This window comes from Symphalangus syndactylus, chromosome 8, assembly GCF_028878055.3.
Source record: "Symphalangus syndactylus isolate Jambi chromosome 8, NHGRI_mSymSyn1-v2.1_pri, whole genome shotgun sequence".
In the NCBI taxonomy this organism is placed as follows: domain Eukaryota; kingdom Metazoa; phylum Chordata; class Mammalia; order Primates; family Hylobatidae; genus Symphalangus; species Symphalangus syndactylus.
The window spans coordinates 137,560,001-137,575,641 of NC_072430.2; the positions used below are offsets into that span (position 1 = coordinate 137,560,001).

General features: G+C 51.9%; 1 protein-coding gene across 2 annotated transcripts in view; it reads right to left on the reverse strand.

The window, feature by feature from the left end:
- The window catches only part of NGEF (neuronal guanine nucleotide exchange factor), a 94,280-nt gene that overhangs the window by 36,857 nt on the left and 41,782 nt on the right, over positions 1-15,641 (reverse strand). Inside the window, exons 1-3 of one of the 2 annotated variants that reach the window (XM_055290991.2) lie at positions 10,507-10,776; positions 9,656-9,798; positions 2,555-2,859 (exon numbers count right to left, since the gene is read on the reverse strand). In XM_055290991.2, coding sequence (XP_055146966.1) covers positions 2,555-2,859; positions 9,656-9,798; positions 10,507-10,613 — 555 coding nt within the window. In that variant the 5' untranslated portion in view covers positions 10,614-10,776. Of the gene's footprint in view, positions 1-2,554; positions 2,860-9,655; positions 9,799-10,506; positions 10,777-15,641 lie in introns of those variants that run through there. The other variant, XM_055290990.1, reaches the window with a different exon arrangement.

The window sequence follows — 15,641 nt, forward strand, 5'->3', positions numbered from 1 at the left end:
GTGATCTTGGCTCACTGCAACCTCTGCCTCCCGGGTTTGAGGGATTCTCCTGCCTCAGCCTCCTGAGTAGAGTAGCCAGGATGATAGGCGGGCACCACCACACCCAGCTAATTTTTAGTAAATACGGGGTTTCACCACATTCGACAGGCTGGTCTTGAACTCCTGACCTTAAGTGATCCACCCACCTCGGCCTCCGAAAGTGCTGAGATTACAGGCATGAGCCACCATGCCTGGCTCACCCGGCTAATTTTTGTATTTTTGTAGAGATGTGGTTTTGCCACGTTGGCCAGGGTGGTCTTGAACTCCTGACCTCAGGTGATCTGCCCACCCCGGTCTCCCAAAGTGCTGGGATTACAGGTGTGAGCCACCACACCGAGCCTCAATTGAAGAATTTCTGTCTTTTAATGGAGGAGTTTAAGCCGTTTGCATGTATCGTAACTGATTTGTTTGCTGTTAAATTTGCCACTAATTTGGTGCTGTTTGTTTTTCATGCTTCTTCACTGTTTGCTCTCCATTTATGACAAGGGCCCTTTTTCTGCTTTTAACTTTGCTTATGTTGTAAAAGGTTTCTAACATGTGTTTAAGTTCTACTAGGATTTATTTCTAAGTTTTTTTTTTTTTTTTTTTTTTTTGAGACGGAGTCTTGCTCTGTCACCCCGGCTAGAGTGCAGTGGCGCGCTCTTGGCTCACTGCAACCTCCCGAGTTCAAGCGATTCTCCTACCTCAGCCTCCCGAGTAGCTGGGATTACAGGCGCCTGCCACAGTGCCCGGCTAACTTTTGTATTTTTAGTAGAGACTGGGTTTCACCATCTTGGCCAGGCTGGTCTCAAACTCCTGACCTCGTGATCCACCAGCCTCAGCCTCCCAAAGTGCTGGGATTACAGGCGTGAGCCACTGCACCCGGTCTTATTTCTAAGTTTTACATTAAAAGTTTTATTAAAAAATAAATCGATGCAGCCATTTATAAATCACTGCTCACAAGTTAGGAAGGATGTCAAAGTCTAAACATTTTCCATACTCTACTGGGCACAACACCCAGGTGAAGCCTAGGTGGCCCTTCAAAAATCCACTTTTATCAAGCCTTGCCTAGTAGCAACTCCATTCATCGTAAAACCCAAGCCTCAGGTATATGATGCTGGTCCAGAACAATTCACAGTTTGGGTCATTAATAGTGTATATAGGCTACTGTTTCATGTTTTAAATAAACAAGAGCAAATGTTTCTGTAGAATCTAGCACAGGAGCAATGGGGGATAGGGAAAGGCAGGACTTGTGGAACCACAGCTGCCACAAGAAACAAGTACAAGGATGGGCTTGGACCAGCGCGAGGAATGCAGGTGAGTGCGGTGGGGGTGAGATGGAGCGGAGGAGGACACAAATGATGGAACTGAGTGGACCAAGTGCTTATAAAAACCAAATCTCTTCTTTTTTTTTCTCTTCTGTACCCACTTTTTAAATTTCTTTTTTTTTTTTTTTTGAGACGGAGTCTCGCTCTGTCACCCAGGCTGGAGTGCAGTGGCGCGATCTCAGCTCACTGCAAGCTCCGCCTCCCGGGTTCACGCCATTCTCCTGCCTCAGCCTCTCCGAATAGCTGGGATTACAGGCGCCCACCACCACGCCCGGCTAATTTTTTATATTTTTAGTAGAGACGGGGTTTCCACGTGGTCTCGATCTCCTGATCTCGTGATCTGCCCCCCTCGGCCTCCCAAAGTGCTGGGATTACAAGCGTGAGCCACCGTGCCCAGCCAAAATTTCACAATTAGCACAAACTTGCATATTCACAATTTCTCTCCACCATTCTTCCTGTTTACTCCTGACCATACGCTTGTTTCTCTATACCACAAATTTTCCCTTAATACTCAAATAATCTTTGTTCCACTAAAATACTTAAATTTCTCATTCATTTGTTACTGTTTTTAACTGATTATTTCTCCCTGCTAACAACAAACTATCAAGCAACTCAAGGATTTTGCCTCAGCCTAATTTACCGTCACTGAAGTCCACCTGAACCATCAAATGAAGGGGCCAGAGACACGAATCCCAGATTTCTGCAGCATTTCAGAAGCAGGTGGGCAAGCTGAGGGACTTCCTTCAGAGAACCCATTCATCCAAAGTTCAGACAGCCCCAAAAGAAAGTGGTAGGATAAGATCGTGAATGCAAAGAGATATGGCAGACCTCCGTCAACCACAGATAACTGGAGCTATGGCATAGTCACAGTGAGCTCAGCATTGCCTAGTGCCGTGGCATTCACGCGTGATGGAAATACGCAATGATGATAACAAAGGGTGGAAAAACTGTGATCCTACTATCTCATCAGACAGCAATGCTTCAGATGCTCAATGCTGGGGGTGAGCTGTCCTAGAAGGTAGCTGGGTGTCTCTTGCTGCCTGTGAAACCTTGTTTATTTTTCTGCACGTTCTAGATGGACAACCCTGGCAGCGATTCCTCTGGTGAACCAGCCAGGGCACCTCACTCCCTAGAGGAAGCCTCACCCCCAGCAGTGAGGGCCACTCCGGTGTGCTGTGGGGGAGCCCCTGCCCCTCGGCGCCTGTTACCTCCTGCAGCTTAATCTCCTCGGGCTGTAGGATCTCAAGCACCCCGCTGCTCCGGATCTCAGGAAGATCCTGCCAGAGGTTGAACCTTGAGTGGGGGTTACTGAGCAGGCAGATCTGGGGCAGAGCCTTCCTCTCTGGTGGGCTGGCTGGCTCCTCTTCCTCCTCTTCCTCTTCCTCTTCCTCCTCTGGAGTGTCCTCACTGGCCGGGGACCCATTGGTATTGTCTTGTATTTCTGCATCCTGTTGCCTCCTGGTTTCGATTTCTTGGAGAGTCGATTTATCTCGGTATTCCTGATACAGGAGCCCTGAAATCAAAGAGTTGTAAAAAAGAAAAGGAAAAGATCTCAGATGACAATCATTCCAATTCCCTAAGTCAAGGCTTCTTGTTCTTATCAAGGGTGGCTGCTGTGTCCAGGAATATACAGTGCAAGCCAGCCCTGCACCCGTCTCAGCGGCAGGCTCCAGGCCACAGGATACACTGCCATCGTCTTCATTTCTTGGGAAAGAGCAGCATGCTTATGTTTTTCCCCAAAACATAAAGAAATGCCTGAATGGACTCAAAATCCAATATATGCTTTCCCCACACACACTTGGCAAACAAGAACCTAGAACCTGATGCATCCACCACCAAATTGATGGGAATGTCCCAACTGTGTCTCATTATCCCAGCAGGGTAATTTCCATAGCCCTCAACGTTTCAATATTCAAACTCAGGAATATTCATCTGTGCAGTGGGAGTAGCTGTAAATTCTCATTTTGAAGGAAAAATCAGCATTTCATCAATCTTATGATTTAAAAAGGGAAACATTCCCTTTTTGCTTTCACAGTTGCAGACTTCACTGACCAACTGTACTTGCAATGAATGCTTTCCAGTCTCTTAGGCGATTTGGGGGCACAGCTGAATCAGCGCAAATGTAGCACCTCCAAAGGGATAACTCCATTTCCGATGTCCTGGCCTTGGGACACGGGGACTTCCTCTCTGCACAGGCAGCCATGTGGGGGTTGGGGGGTTGCTGTGGCTGGGCGGGACGGTGAGGGGTAATCCTGCCTGCTGCAGGCTGGGAGGAAAGGGGTCAGACCCCAAGGTCTTGTCTATGGTGCCACAGAGGCAGAAGTCTAGCCCAAGGGCAAGGGCTAGACAGAGCAAACACACTCTGTTCTACATTTTATTGTTTTAAAATTTATTTTGAGATTGGGCCTCACTTTGTCACCCAGGCTGGAGGGCAGTGGTGCAATCATAGCTCACTGCAGCCTCCATCTCCTGGGCTCCAGTGATTCTTCTGCCTTGGCCTCCTGAGTAGCTAGGACTAAGGTGTGTGTCACCATGGCTGGCTAGTTTTTTCCTCTTTTTTTTTTTTTGTAGAGATGAGGACTTGCTATGTTACCCAGGCTGGTCTTGAATTCCTGGCCTCAAGCCTCAATTCCTGGTCTTGAATACCTCTCCCTTCAGCCTCCCACAGTGCTGGGATTACAGACGTGAACCCCTGTGCCTGGTCCTGTCTACATTTTAGAAGCATGGACTGGGAGAAACAGGCGCAGCAGCTCCCTGGGAGAGCCAGGACGGAGGCCTGCACTGAAGGACTGGGAAGGGGATGAAGCCAAGTGCCTGATTCGGGGACAGTTACAAGATAGAGGACAGGCCCTGGGCCATGAATAACATTCAGGTGACCAGTGGGGCAGCAGAGACCAGAGGCCCCACTGGAGGAGATGAGGGTCCAGGTGAGGGTGGCGTCAGGGTGGGGAGGATCGAGATGTACCCAGGCACCCAGGTGGAGGCCTCGTGGGCAGCTGGATGTCCTGGTCTGGCACTTGGGACAGTGGCCGAGGCCCCTCGATATGTCTAACTATGAGACAAAGATGATTCCCAGGAAGTTGCAATATGGATAAATATACCACTTGATAAGCACTTGCTCTTACAACACAGTACAACTATTAGCTATTATTCCTTCTTTATCTAATTGTTAAACATATCTTAACTGTAGAAAAAGGAAGAAAAGAAAAACAACCACCTTCAAAATCCTGAATGAGGCTGGAGAAATTATATTCATGAACAGGAACCTAATAAGGCCGCCCTATGGATTAAATGACTTGGTTTCCATGCTCTGTAACTCCAAATTACAAAGCCTTTCTGCCAAGGTAACCAGAGCATCCACTTCAAAAAGCTACGAGCCCGTGCTTTTCCAATGATGCAACCCAGCCAGATACAACATGGAGTTGATTAGACAAAGGAATAAAAAAGAAAATCCAATTCTAAGCTAAATGCAACCCTGACTGAAGATCTATAAAGACAGGTCCGACGTCACCACCTACATCAGTTCAATAATGAGCCTAAGGTAGGCCGACTGTTGCAACGTCAAGCTGTCACCATCCTATGATTCTGACACTGCACTGCGGTTACAGAGGTTTAAAGAAACCAAGTTTCACGGGTTGACTTGGATTCACTTTTCAATGCATAGCACAGTGTCTCCTACATAATAGGTATTCAACTACTTGTTGAACACCTTTTAAAAATGCAGTTTCCAAGGCTGGGTGTGGTGGTTCACACCTGTAATCCTAGCACTTTGGGAGGCTGAGGTGGGTGGATCACTTGAGGTGAGGAGTTTGAGACCAGCCTGGCCAACATGGCAAAACTCCGTCTCTACTAAAAATACAAAAATTAGCCGGGTGTGGTGGCAGGCGCCTATAATCCCAGCTATTCGGGAGGCTGAGGCAGGAGAATAGCTTGAACCCGGGGGGCGAAGGTTGCAGTGAGCTGAGATTGCGCCACTTCACACTAGCCTGGGTGAAACAGTGAAACTCCATCTCAGAAAAAAAACAAAAAACAAAACAAAACCAAAAAAAAAAAAAGCGGCTTCCAAGCTTCACAAAAGTGTCTCACTTGGTGTATTTTTGAAGGCTCAAAAATATGTCTTATGTGTGCTATAGTCGGCAAATCATGGGTGAATACTATCTTGAACATCTCACTGTGATACATATGCTGAAAAGAGACAAAAATATCAGCATTGTGGGTAGCTGGGTTGAAAATAATAGTTCTGAAGTCACCCCATGGCAGACGCTATTGACTGCCTCTCCTGCACCCCCTCATGCCCCTCTCCCCGGTTGGCAGGGGAGGGCTTCTGTTTGAGTGCTGACCCATTCTATGCTCAGAGAAGTGAGTGAAGGTTGACTGATCAAAACCTACCATAAGGCCCGGTGCAGTGGCTCACGCCTGTAATCCCAGCACTATGGGAGGCCAAGGCGGGCAGATCACTTGAGGTCAGGAGTTCGAGACCAGCCTGGGCAACATGGGGAAATCCTGTCTCTACTAAAAATACAAAATTAGCCAGGCGTGATAGCAGGCGCCTGTAATCCCAGCTACTCGGGAGTATGAGGCAGGAGAATCACTTGAACCTAGGGGGCGGAGGTTGCAATGAGCCAAGATTGTGCCACTTCACACCAGCTTGGGCGAAAAAGCAAAAACCTACCACAATAGTTCCTTGCCCCTTGTTAGTAGTGGGTTAGACACAGGCATGAGGCATAGTCTGGCTGCAGTGGTGTGAGTGCTGGTGTCCCCCTAGATTCATTCGTTGGAACCTAATACCCAATGTGAGAGTTTTAAGAGGTGGAGCCTTTGGAAAGTGACTAAGACATGAGGGCACTGCCTCTGTGAGAGGGATTCATGCCTTCCCTTATAAAAGAGGTGGAAAGGGCCGGGCACAGTGGCTCATGCCTGTAATCCCAGCACTTCGGGAGGCTAAGGTGGGTGGATCACCTGAGGTCAGGAGTTTGAGACCAGCCTGGCCAACATGGTGAAACCCATCTCTACTAAAAATACAAAAATTAGCTGGGTGTGTTGGCAGGTGCCTGTAATCCCAGCTACTCAGGAAGCTGAGGTAGGAGAATCGCTTGAACCCGGGAAGGGGAGGCTGCAGTGAGCCGAGATTGCGCCACTGCACTCCAGTCTGGGTGACTGAGTGAGGCTCCGTCCCCCTAAATAAATAAATAAATAAATAAATTTTTTAAAAAGCCATGGAAGGGAGCTGCCTGGCCCCTTCCGTCCTGTGAAGATGCATCAAAGAAGGCACCATCTTTGAGGCAGAGGGAGCCAGCCCTCAGCAGACGCTGAATCTGTTGGCACCGTGATCTTGGACTTCCCAGCCTCCAGAACTGTGAGAAATAAACTTCTGTTGTTTATAAGCCATCCAGTATACGGTATCTTGTTACAGCAACTGGAACAGATTAAGATGCTGGCCAAGGAGAGTAAGGGCACATCTTCTAAAGGCTTGTCAAAAAGCTGTCCCTCCCCAGCAGATACTTGAAGACAAACTGCCCTTCCTGTTTCACACATGGCTCCCTGAGGATGTGATGGCTGGAGCTATGGCAGCCATCTTGTAACACAAGGCCCACCTGGAGGAGGCAAAGCAGCCAGGTGACTGTTTGGCTGAATGACCCAACTCTGGAACTTCCTACCTTTGGACTCATTAACTGAGATGGGACACTTTTGTTGCTTAAGATCACTTTTTGTTAGATATTCTGTTACCTGCAGCCAAAGACTGTCAATACAAGTAACCTTAGAGTCTTCTTAAAACTTCGGCTGGGCGCGGTGGCTCGTGCTTGCAATCCCAGCACATTGGGAGGCCGAGGCGGGCGGATCACAAGGTCAGGAGATTGAGACCATGGTGAAACCCCGTCTCTATTAAAAATACAAAAAAAATTAGCCGGGCGTGGTGGCGGGCGCCTGTAGTCCCAGCTACTCGGAGAGGCTGAGGCAGGAGAATGGCATGAACCCGGGAGGCGGAGCTTGCAGTGAGCCGAGATCGTGCCACTGCACTCCAGCCTGGACGACACAGTGAGACTCCGTCTCAAAAAAAAAAAAAAAAAAAGACTTCATACTTTTTTCTGGGGTATTTAGAATACAAATTTAGACACCAATGTTTCTGGAGTTACTGTGTTACACAGTTACCTGATACAGTGTGTAACCATTTCTCATAACCTTTCATTTTTATTTGCCTTAAATTCAGATTACAAAATGAGTAAGTTTTCTTTACCTGAGGAACTATATTAACATATTAAATTTCTGTAGTCAATGTACTGTCAATAGATCATGCTTTCCTATTTTATACATTGTACATTTAGTCGGCACAACTTTAAATGGAAATAAACTTTACCTGTAAAGGCTTGCACTTGGAATTACCTCCAAGTGGAACTGGAAGGCTCCACTTGGAGCCTTCATCCTCCTTTCCTTCCCCCTTAATCATCTTTAGGAAGCTGCCATCCTTTCCTAACACTTGGCAAAGAATTGCTGAACTCACAGAGCTGAAGGCAGCTAGGCTGTTGCAGGGATCTGCTTAGCACAGACCTCAAGTCTATGACAGAGGTGAGAAGAGGGTGGGGACAGCCCTGGGCTGTCAATCAACACTGTTGAGCTACTATGGGTCAGGCCCAGGAGCCAGGAACAGACATTCACCAAGACACCAGCAGACACCTGCAGGGGGTAGCAGGAGGAGAGACTCAGAACAACAGAGGCCCTGCTGCTTCCCAGATGAGCACAGTGACGCCCCAAGCGACCAGGCACTAGAGCTTGGGACCCTGCCAGCCAGCTTCGGACTTCTGCCACCGGCCCAGCAGGTTCAGCCGTCTCCAAGAAAGACAGCTCCACACACCCACAGTGCAGAAGGGAGGCACGATCTCCTCCCCAACCTGGATGTCCTTCCTGGTCATGACACTGATCTTAGCCAAAGAGGAGCCCTTTCAAGAGGGTGGAGGTCAAAGTCTCCAGCTATGCTAAGTCAGATGCAGCAGCGTGGCAGAGCTGGGAGAAAGGGGTTGTCAGGGGCCTTTGTTTTAAGATAAGGATTTTCTAATTGGCATCAGTTTCAGATCAGCCCCTCTCCATTCCCCCAGCAAACAAAGGGAACAGCCACCACCACCACCACCACCCAGCCTCCACCACACGTGGAGGGGGCCCACTGGGAACAAAATTCCTGGAGTCAGCGCAGCTTAATAGCATGCAGTGTGCGCTCCACCCCCTCAGCTTCGCAAGGGCTCAGCTCCTCTCCGGGCTCAGTTTAGAAAGATCCCTGCCAGGGAAGAGTGGGCTGCCCGGGAAAGGTCTCCCAAGCACGGGGCCTCCGGTGGCGATGGAAGCTCCACTTCCCCACTGGAGACACGTCGTGTCTGTCCAAGCATTTGGGACTGGAGGACAATAATTAGGGAAGAAATATTTAGGGAATATTTAGGGAAGAAATTTTCCAAACCTAGAATTTTTATTTAACAGATAGACTGTCGACTGCTCTGACAACAGTGAAGAACGAAAAGACTTTCTAAGCAGCTGGAACCATTTTCAGAGTAAGGGAACTTATATTATTCATTCACGGGTGCCTCTCATGACGACATGAGAACTAGCTTGATGTCACTAGCGATTTTTTTTTTAATGCAAGTACTGAAGTTCTTGGGTCACTATTTGAATCCATTTTCCCTATTCACAGCACTTCAGGTGCAGCTGTGTAGCAGTTGGACCACACAGGCTGAGCCTCAGCTTCCCTTCCAGGCCATATTCCTGGAGAGGCTTCCCTTCCTAAGCCAAGGGCATCTGGGGCTCTTGCTTCCTCCCTACTTCGCCTTTCCTTTCCCTGTGCAAAGTTGGCCACCGCCTCCTCTTCTTGAATCGCACCAGGCTTTTCCCAGAATCCCCCTTACCCACCTCCCCCTCTAGCCCAACTCTGCTCCCAGCAGCCGGTTTGGCTTCCAGGTCTTCCCTGATGGGGGATAGTGGAGTCCTCCCCGCTGCACAGCTCAGCAGCGCTGCTTCACCCCTTCTTTCTGGCAGAAGTGATAAGGGGTCAGAGAGCCCTCCCACCAGACAAGAGATGGGCAAATAGACCTCTCCGCAGAGAGCAGAACAAAAATGTTTGCTAAAGCCCACTTGTGCAGCGCTATTAAAATGCAGCAGTTTTGCCTGCGGAACCATTTAGAGCCAAACATGTCAAAAGCTTTCCTTACCCATGTCAGACGCATTCCTTCGTATGAAACACAACGGCATCCCATGAGCAGGAGGACCCCCAGAGTCCTCCAGGGACCCGCGTTTCCCAAATAAAATCCGGTTACCGCAGAGACACCCACCTATTTGTTCAATGAGGTTTCTCCAGGAGTCGGCGGGAATGGGGTGGATCATCCGCAGGGCCTCGGTGAGCGTGGTGGGGCTGTCGGCCAGGGCCGGCCACTCCTCGGGCGTGGCCCCATTTCCCGGGGTGGAGGACGACTCACTGCCAGAGAGGGAGGAGGACAGGGGCTGGTTATTTTTAAGCAAGGATTCACCTCGGCTGGCTCGCGACGGGCGTGCGCACAGGCGGCTGCTGGCCAGCTGGACCTTACCCGGGACCGTCCAGGGGCAGCGGCCGCAGCTACCGCCGCGCCCCTCCCGGCCGGGCGGGCCCCAAAGGCCCTTTTTGTCACCGCACCAGGGCGCGACCGAGTGATTCATTTCCACACCAGCCCGCCCAAACCTCCATGGTTTTGGAGCTCCCGGGCAGGCGGTGGAAACTTGGCGCACTGTGCCCACTCTCCGGCGCCGCTCCGACAGCCCGACGGGTCCCGCGGCCAGGAAGCCACTCGGCGCCCCTCGCCGTCACTCGGCCCCCGGCCCCTTTCGGACTCCGATCCTCCCGTCCCCAGGCCACGCGGCGCGGAAAGGGGATGCCGAGCGGAACGCGCACGACCAGGGCGCCCGGGACGAGGGCGCTGGAGGAGACTCCGGGCAGGGACCGGGGTCCCAGGGGCCCGGGCCGGGGCTCACCACCCACCCGATGGGGTGCGGGCCCGACGGGGCCCGGGGGTGGGAGTGGGGGCGGCGGGGGTCCGCGGCGGAGGAGTGGGGATAGGCCGCGCAGAGGGTGCCCGGGGCCCCGGGAGCAAGCTGGGAAAGAGGCACGCGGGGGCGGCGCGCCGGGGCCGGGACGGGCGACCGTCCTCACCTGCCGGGCAGGTGTCCCGCCGCCGAGTCGCGCGCGTCGCTTTCCGAGGTGGAACTGTCGTGGTCCACGGCGCAGGCGGCGCTGAAGGCAGCGGCCAGCAGCTCCATGGGGTCGGCGGCGGGGCGGGTGCGGGGGCCGGGTTGGGGGCCAGGCCGGTGCCCGGGACTGGGTCGGGGGCGACTAGCGGGCTGCGGAGCGGGGTCGCAGCGCGCGCGGCTCGACCGGAGCTGCCGCCGCCGCCGCCGCCGCCACCGCTGCCGAGCACTCCCGCGGGCGGGCGCGCGCCTGGAGGCTCCCGGGGTTGCCACGGCAACGGGGGAGGCGGGAGGGGCGCGCGCGGCGGGGGCGAGGCCGGGCGGCGGCGGGGCGGGGGCGCCCGGGCTGGGCGCGACCCGGGCCCCGCGAGCGCCGACTGCGGGCTGGGGCCTGCCGCGGGCTCGCGCCTTCCTCCCCCGCGCCGCCGTGCCCCGACCCGGAGAGGGGCAGAGCTGCGGGGGCCCAAGAGCTGCGCCTTTGCCTGCCCGCCCACTCCTCACGGCGGCGGAAGCCTGGAAGGAGCGGGCGAGGCCACCCTCGGCCCCCCAGTGCCCGCAGACCTCCGCCTTGCCCACGCCGGGCACCCCCTGCGGTCTCCTGCAGGGTCGCAGCTCGGCGACCTGCTCTGAAGCTCCGAGCCCGGCCTTGGGGAATGTGTCCCCGCTGGAGGGGGTCTCCGTCTTGTCTCTGCTCCAGGCGGAGACTGGAGTCTCAGGGGCTGCTTGTAAGCACACTCCTGAGCCTCGCGGTGGGGAGGGGGCCAGCGCGGAGGTCTTTCCCGGGCGAGTCTGGTCGCAGGAAGAGCCACGCTCAGCTACGCACGACCCTGGCGGGTCCGGGATGGGTTTGGGGGCACGAGAGGAGAAACCAAGTGCCCGAAACCTCTCCCGGGTTGCCCTGCCTGGTGACATCGACTCCTGGACTCTGCGCCTTCGCCTTAGCTGGGTCAATCCGCTCGCGGATGAGAACGAGCAGAAAGGACAGTTGGAAGAGCGAGGCCTGGAGGTGCCTGCGGGCCAAGCCAAGCCGCCCTCTGCTCAGGGATCATGCTGTCTGCTCAGGTGTGGCGAGGATGCCCCACCGCCCCACCCTCGCGAAGGCCCCTGGCACGCTGCCCGGTGTCCTTTTCCGGAGGCCAGCCGACTCACCTGGGTGGGCCCTTGGGTGACCGTGGCCTGCGCCTGCAGCCGGGCCTGTCCTTTTTGCGGCCCTGAGGATACCCCAGGGGCAGGGGTGGAGTGCGGGGCATAGTCCCCCGCACGCTCCACCCACCCGGCATTTGTTTAAATTAGCAAATTCTTCCTTCGGGGGGATGCAAACATTCCTGGTGGCAGCGGTGCAGTTACTCGTTAATTGTTTGGCTTTAATGGATCCTTAACCAGTCTTGAATAAGGCAGGTGTGATCAAGGGAGGGTTAGGGAGGAAGCTGAGAAGCATTAAGCTTTTTGCCTGGAAGGGAGCTCTCCTTCCCACATGGTCTGACTTCCCCAGCTTTGACTCTAGAAAAGGGTGTTCAGGTAGACTCAAAGCCAGTCCCTAAAGCTGCCACTTAGCCCTGGTTCCCCCTTTGGGGCCAGAACGGGCAGGTCTGATCTCTTCATGCCCTTACGGCCTGAGAATATTCAAGACAACCATCTGGTCTTTTCCCAAGCCAAGCACTGCCCTTCCTTGACTCACTCCCATGGACCCAGGTATCTCCAGGCAGCCACCTCCTGCCCTTGGTGTGTTCCTCTGCTCACTGGCCATCTCCATGTGGCCATCCCACATCTTAGGCTGTCCTGGCTGCTATAACAAAATACTATAGACTGGGTGTGATGTGGTTCGGCTGTGTCCCCACCTAAATCTCATCTTGAATTGTAGCTCCTATAACTCCCACGTGTTGTGGGAGGGACGCGGTGGGAGGTAATTGAATCATGGGGGTGGTTTCCCCCATACTGTTCTCCTAGTAGTGAATAAGTCTCACAAGATCCGACGGTTTTATAAAGGGGAAACCCCTTTTGCTTGGTTCTTATTCTCTCTCTTGCCTGCTGCCATGTAAGACGTGCCTTTTGCCTTCTGCCATGATTGTGAGGCCATGTGGAATTGTGAGTCCATTCAATCTCTTTTTCTTTATAAATTACCCAGTCTCAGGTATGTCTTTATGAGCCGCGTGAGAGCGGAGTAATACAGGGTGTCAACAGAACCCGGTGTAAACAACAGACACATTTCTCATAGTTCCAGAGGCTTGAAGGCTGAGCTCAGAGTGACACCATGGTTGTTGCTGGTAAGGCCCTCCTCTGTGTCACCAACTGCTGACTTCTCATGGTAGCCCCATATGATGCAAAGAGAGGGAGAGAGTACTCTGGGCTCTCTCTCTCTCTCTTTTTTTTTTGAAATGGAGTCTCGCTCTGTTGCCCAGGCTGGAGTGCAATGGCACGATCTCAGCTCACTGCAACTTCTGCCTCCTGGGTTCAAGCCATTCTCCTGCCTCAGGCTCCCGAGCAGCTGGGACTACAGGCGCCCACCACCAGGCCTGGCTAACCTTTGTATTTTCAGTAGAGACGGGGTTTCACCATATCATAGAGACAGGGTTTCACCATATCGGCCAGGCTGGTCTTAATCTCCAGACCTTGTGATCCAGCTGCCTCGGTCTCCCAAAGTGCTGAGATTACAGGTGTGAGCCACCACGCCTGGCCTCTCTGGGGTCTCTTTTATAGGGTACTAATCCCATTCATGAGGGATCCACCCTCATGGCCTGGTCACCTCTCAAAGGCCCCACCACCTAATACCCATTACCCTGGGAGTTAGGATTTCAACATGTGAATGTTGGGGGAGGGGGAGACACAGACATTCAGTCCATAATATTCCACCCCTGGTCCCCCAAAAGTCATGTGCTTCTTGCTTGTAAAATACAATCATTCCATCTTAACAACCCAAAAGTTTTAACTTGTTCCAGCATCAACTCTAAAGTCTGAAGTCCAAAGTCTCATCTAAATATCATCTCAATCAGATGTGGGTGACACCCAAGGTGTGATTTATCCGGAGGCAAAAATTCCTTTCCAGCTGTGAACGTGTGAAACTAGAAAAATTCTATGTTTCCAAAATACAATGGTGAGACAGGCAGAGGATAAAAAATCCCATTCCAAAAGGGAGAAATAGAAAAAGAGAGAGAGAAAGGAAGGAAGAGAACAAGAAAGAGATGACAGGTCCCAAATAAGTTTAAAGCCTAGCAAGGCAAATTCCATGAGGAAGATTCTCCAAAGCTGGAGAATAATGCTCTCTGTCTTGATGCTCTGCCTGCAGTGCCCACTGGTGTGGCACTGTCACCCCCACAGCTGGGTGGGGCACTGTCTACTCTGTGCCTCTCCATTATTTGGTGGCTCATACCACGCTTCTCTGTCAGAGGTGTGAAGCTATTGTGTTTTGTGGAAGGTAGAAATTGGATATTTAGTTGAGTGGATTTCTGGGCAAAGTGTCTAAGGAGTTGCTTGGTTCTTCCTGACGAACATAGTAAAATTTGAGAAGAGAAGAGTAATTCGAAGATGGAGCTGTTAAGCAAAAAGTAAGCAGAACTCAAAGATTTGAAAGAATCCTCAGGCTTTCCATATTACAAGCTATGAGAAAACATTCAGAAGAGAACACCAAGGCTGTGATGGACAGACCATTTGATAAGGAGATGAGTGTGGGTGTGAAACACAGACTTAACCGTCCCAACAAAAGCCAAGAATAGAGGTGAGATTCTAACAGCAGAAACAGTGCCAGCTGGGCCTGAGGAAACTGAGAAAGTGGGACAAAATGAAGGAAGGAAGATTGTTGGACTTCTTAGACCCTACAGGGCTGGACATAGAACCATTTGGCTGAAAACACATGTGATTCTTCCAGGCAAGGGGAGAATGACTCAAGAGACTATTCAGAAATCATCTGGCTGCCACTCCTTCAACACTTTGCCCAGAAATCCACTCAGCTAAATATCCAATTTCTACCTTCCACAAAGCACAGTTCAGCCCAGTTCTTTGCCACTTTATGCCAAGGACGGCCCTTTCTTCCAGTGTCCAATGACGTGCTCGTTATTGCTTTCCAAGGCCCCATTAGAATGGTAACTGGTATGGTAAAATCCATACTTCTACCAACATTCTGTTCATGATGACTTAGTATTGGCTACAAAGATACAAGTGTTCTCTACAGCTCCCCTCTATTCTTTATGAGTTCTCTCCAGAATCACCTTTCTTTTTTTTTTTTTTGAGACAGAGTCTCGCTCTATTGCCCAGGCTGGAGTGCAGTGGCATGATCTTGGTTCACTGCAACCTCCACCTCCTGGGTTCAAGTGATTCTCCTGCCTCAGCCTCCCAAGTAGCTGAGATTAAAGGTGCGCACCATTATGCCTGGCTAAACTTTATGTATTTTTAGTAGAGACGGGGTTTCACCATGTTGGCTGGGCTGGTCTCGAACTCCTGACCTCGTGATCCACCCTCCTTGGCCTCTCAAAGTGCTGGGATTACAGGCGTGAGTCACCAGGCCTGGCCCAGAGTCCCCTTTCAAATTCCATCCATGGCAATCTAGGCTTTTTTTCTAGCATGTGCCTCAAAACTCTTCTAGCCTCTACCCATTACCAAAGCCACTACCACCTTTTTAGCAGCACCTTCACTTCTTAGTATCAATTTCTGTCTGAGTTCAGGCAAAGTGCTGTAGTCTAGGGGCCTATAAACAACAGAAATTTATTTCTCCCAGTCTGGAGGCTGGAAGTCTGAGACCATGGTGCCAGCCTGGGCGGGTTCTGTGAAGGGCTCGCTTCCTGGCTGCGGACAGCTGATTTCTTGTATCCTCATGTGTTCAAAAGAGGGCTTGGGAGCTCTCTGAGGTCTCTTTTAAAGGACACTAAGGGCTGAGTGAGGTGGCTCACATCTTTAATCCCAGCACTTTGGGAGGCTGAGGTGGGTGGATCACCTGAGGTCAGGAGTTTGAGACCAGCCTGGCCAACATGGTGAAACCCTGTCTCTACTAAAAATACAAAAAAAAATTAGCTAAGCATGGTGGCAGGTGCCTGTAATCCCAGCTACTTGGGAGGCTGAGGCAGGAGAATCGCTTGAACCCAGGAGGCGGAGGTTGCAGTAAGCTGAGGT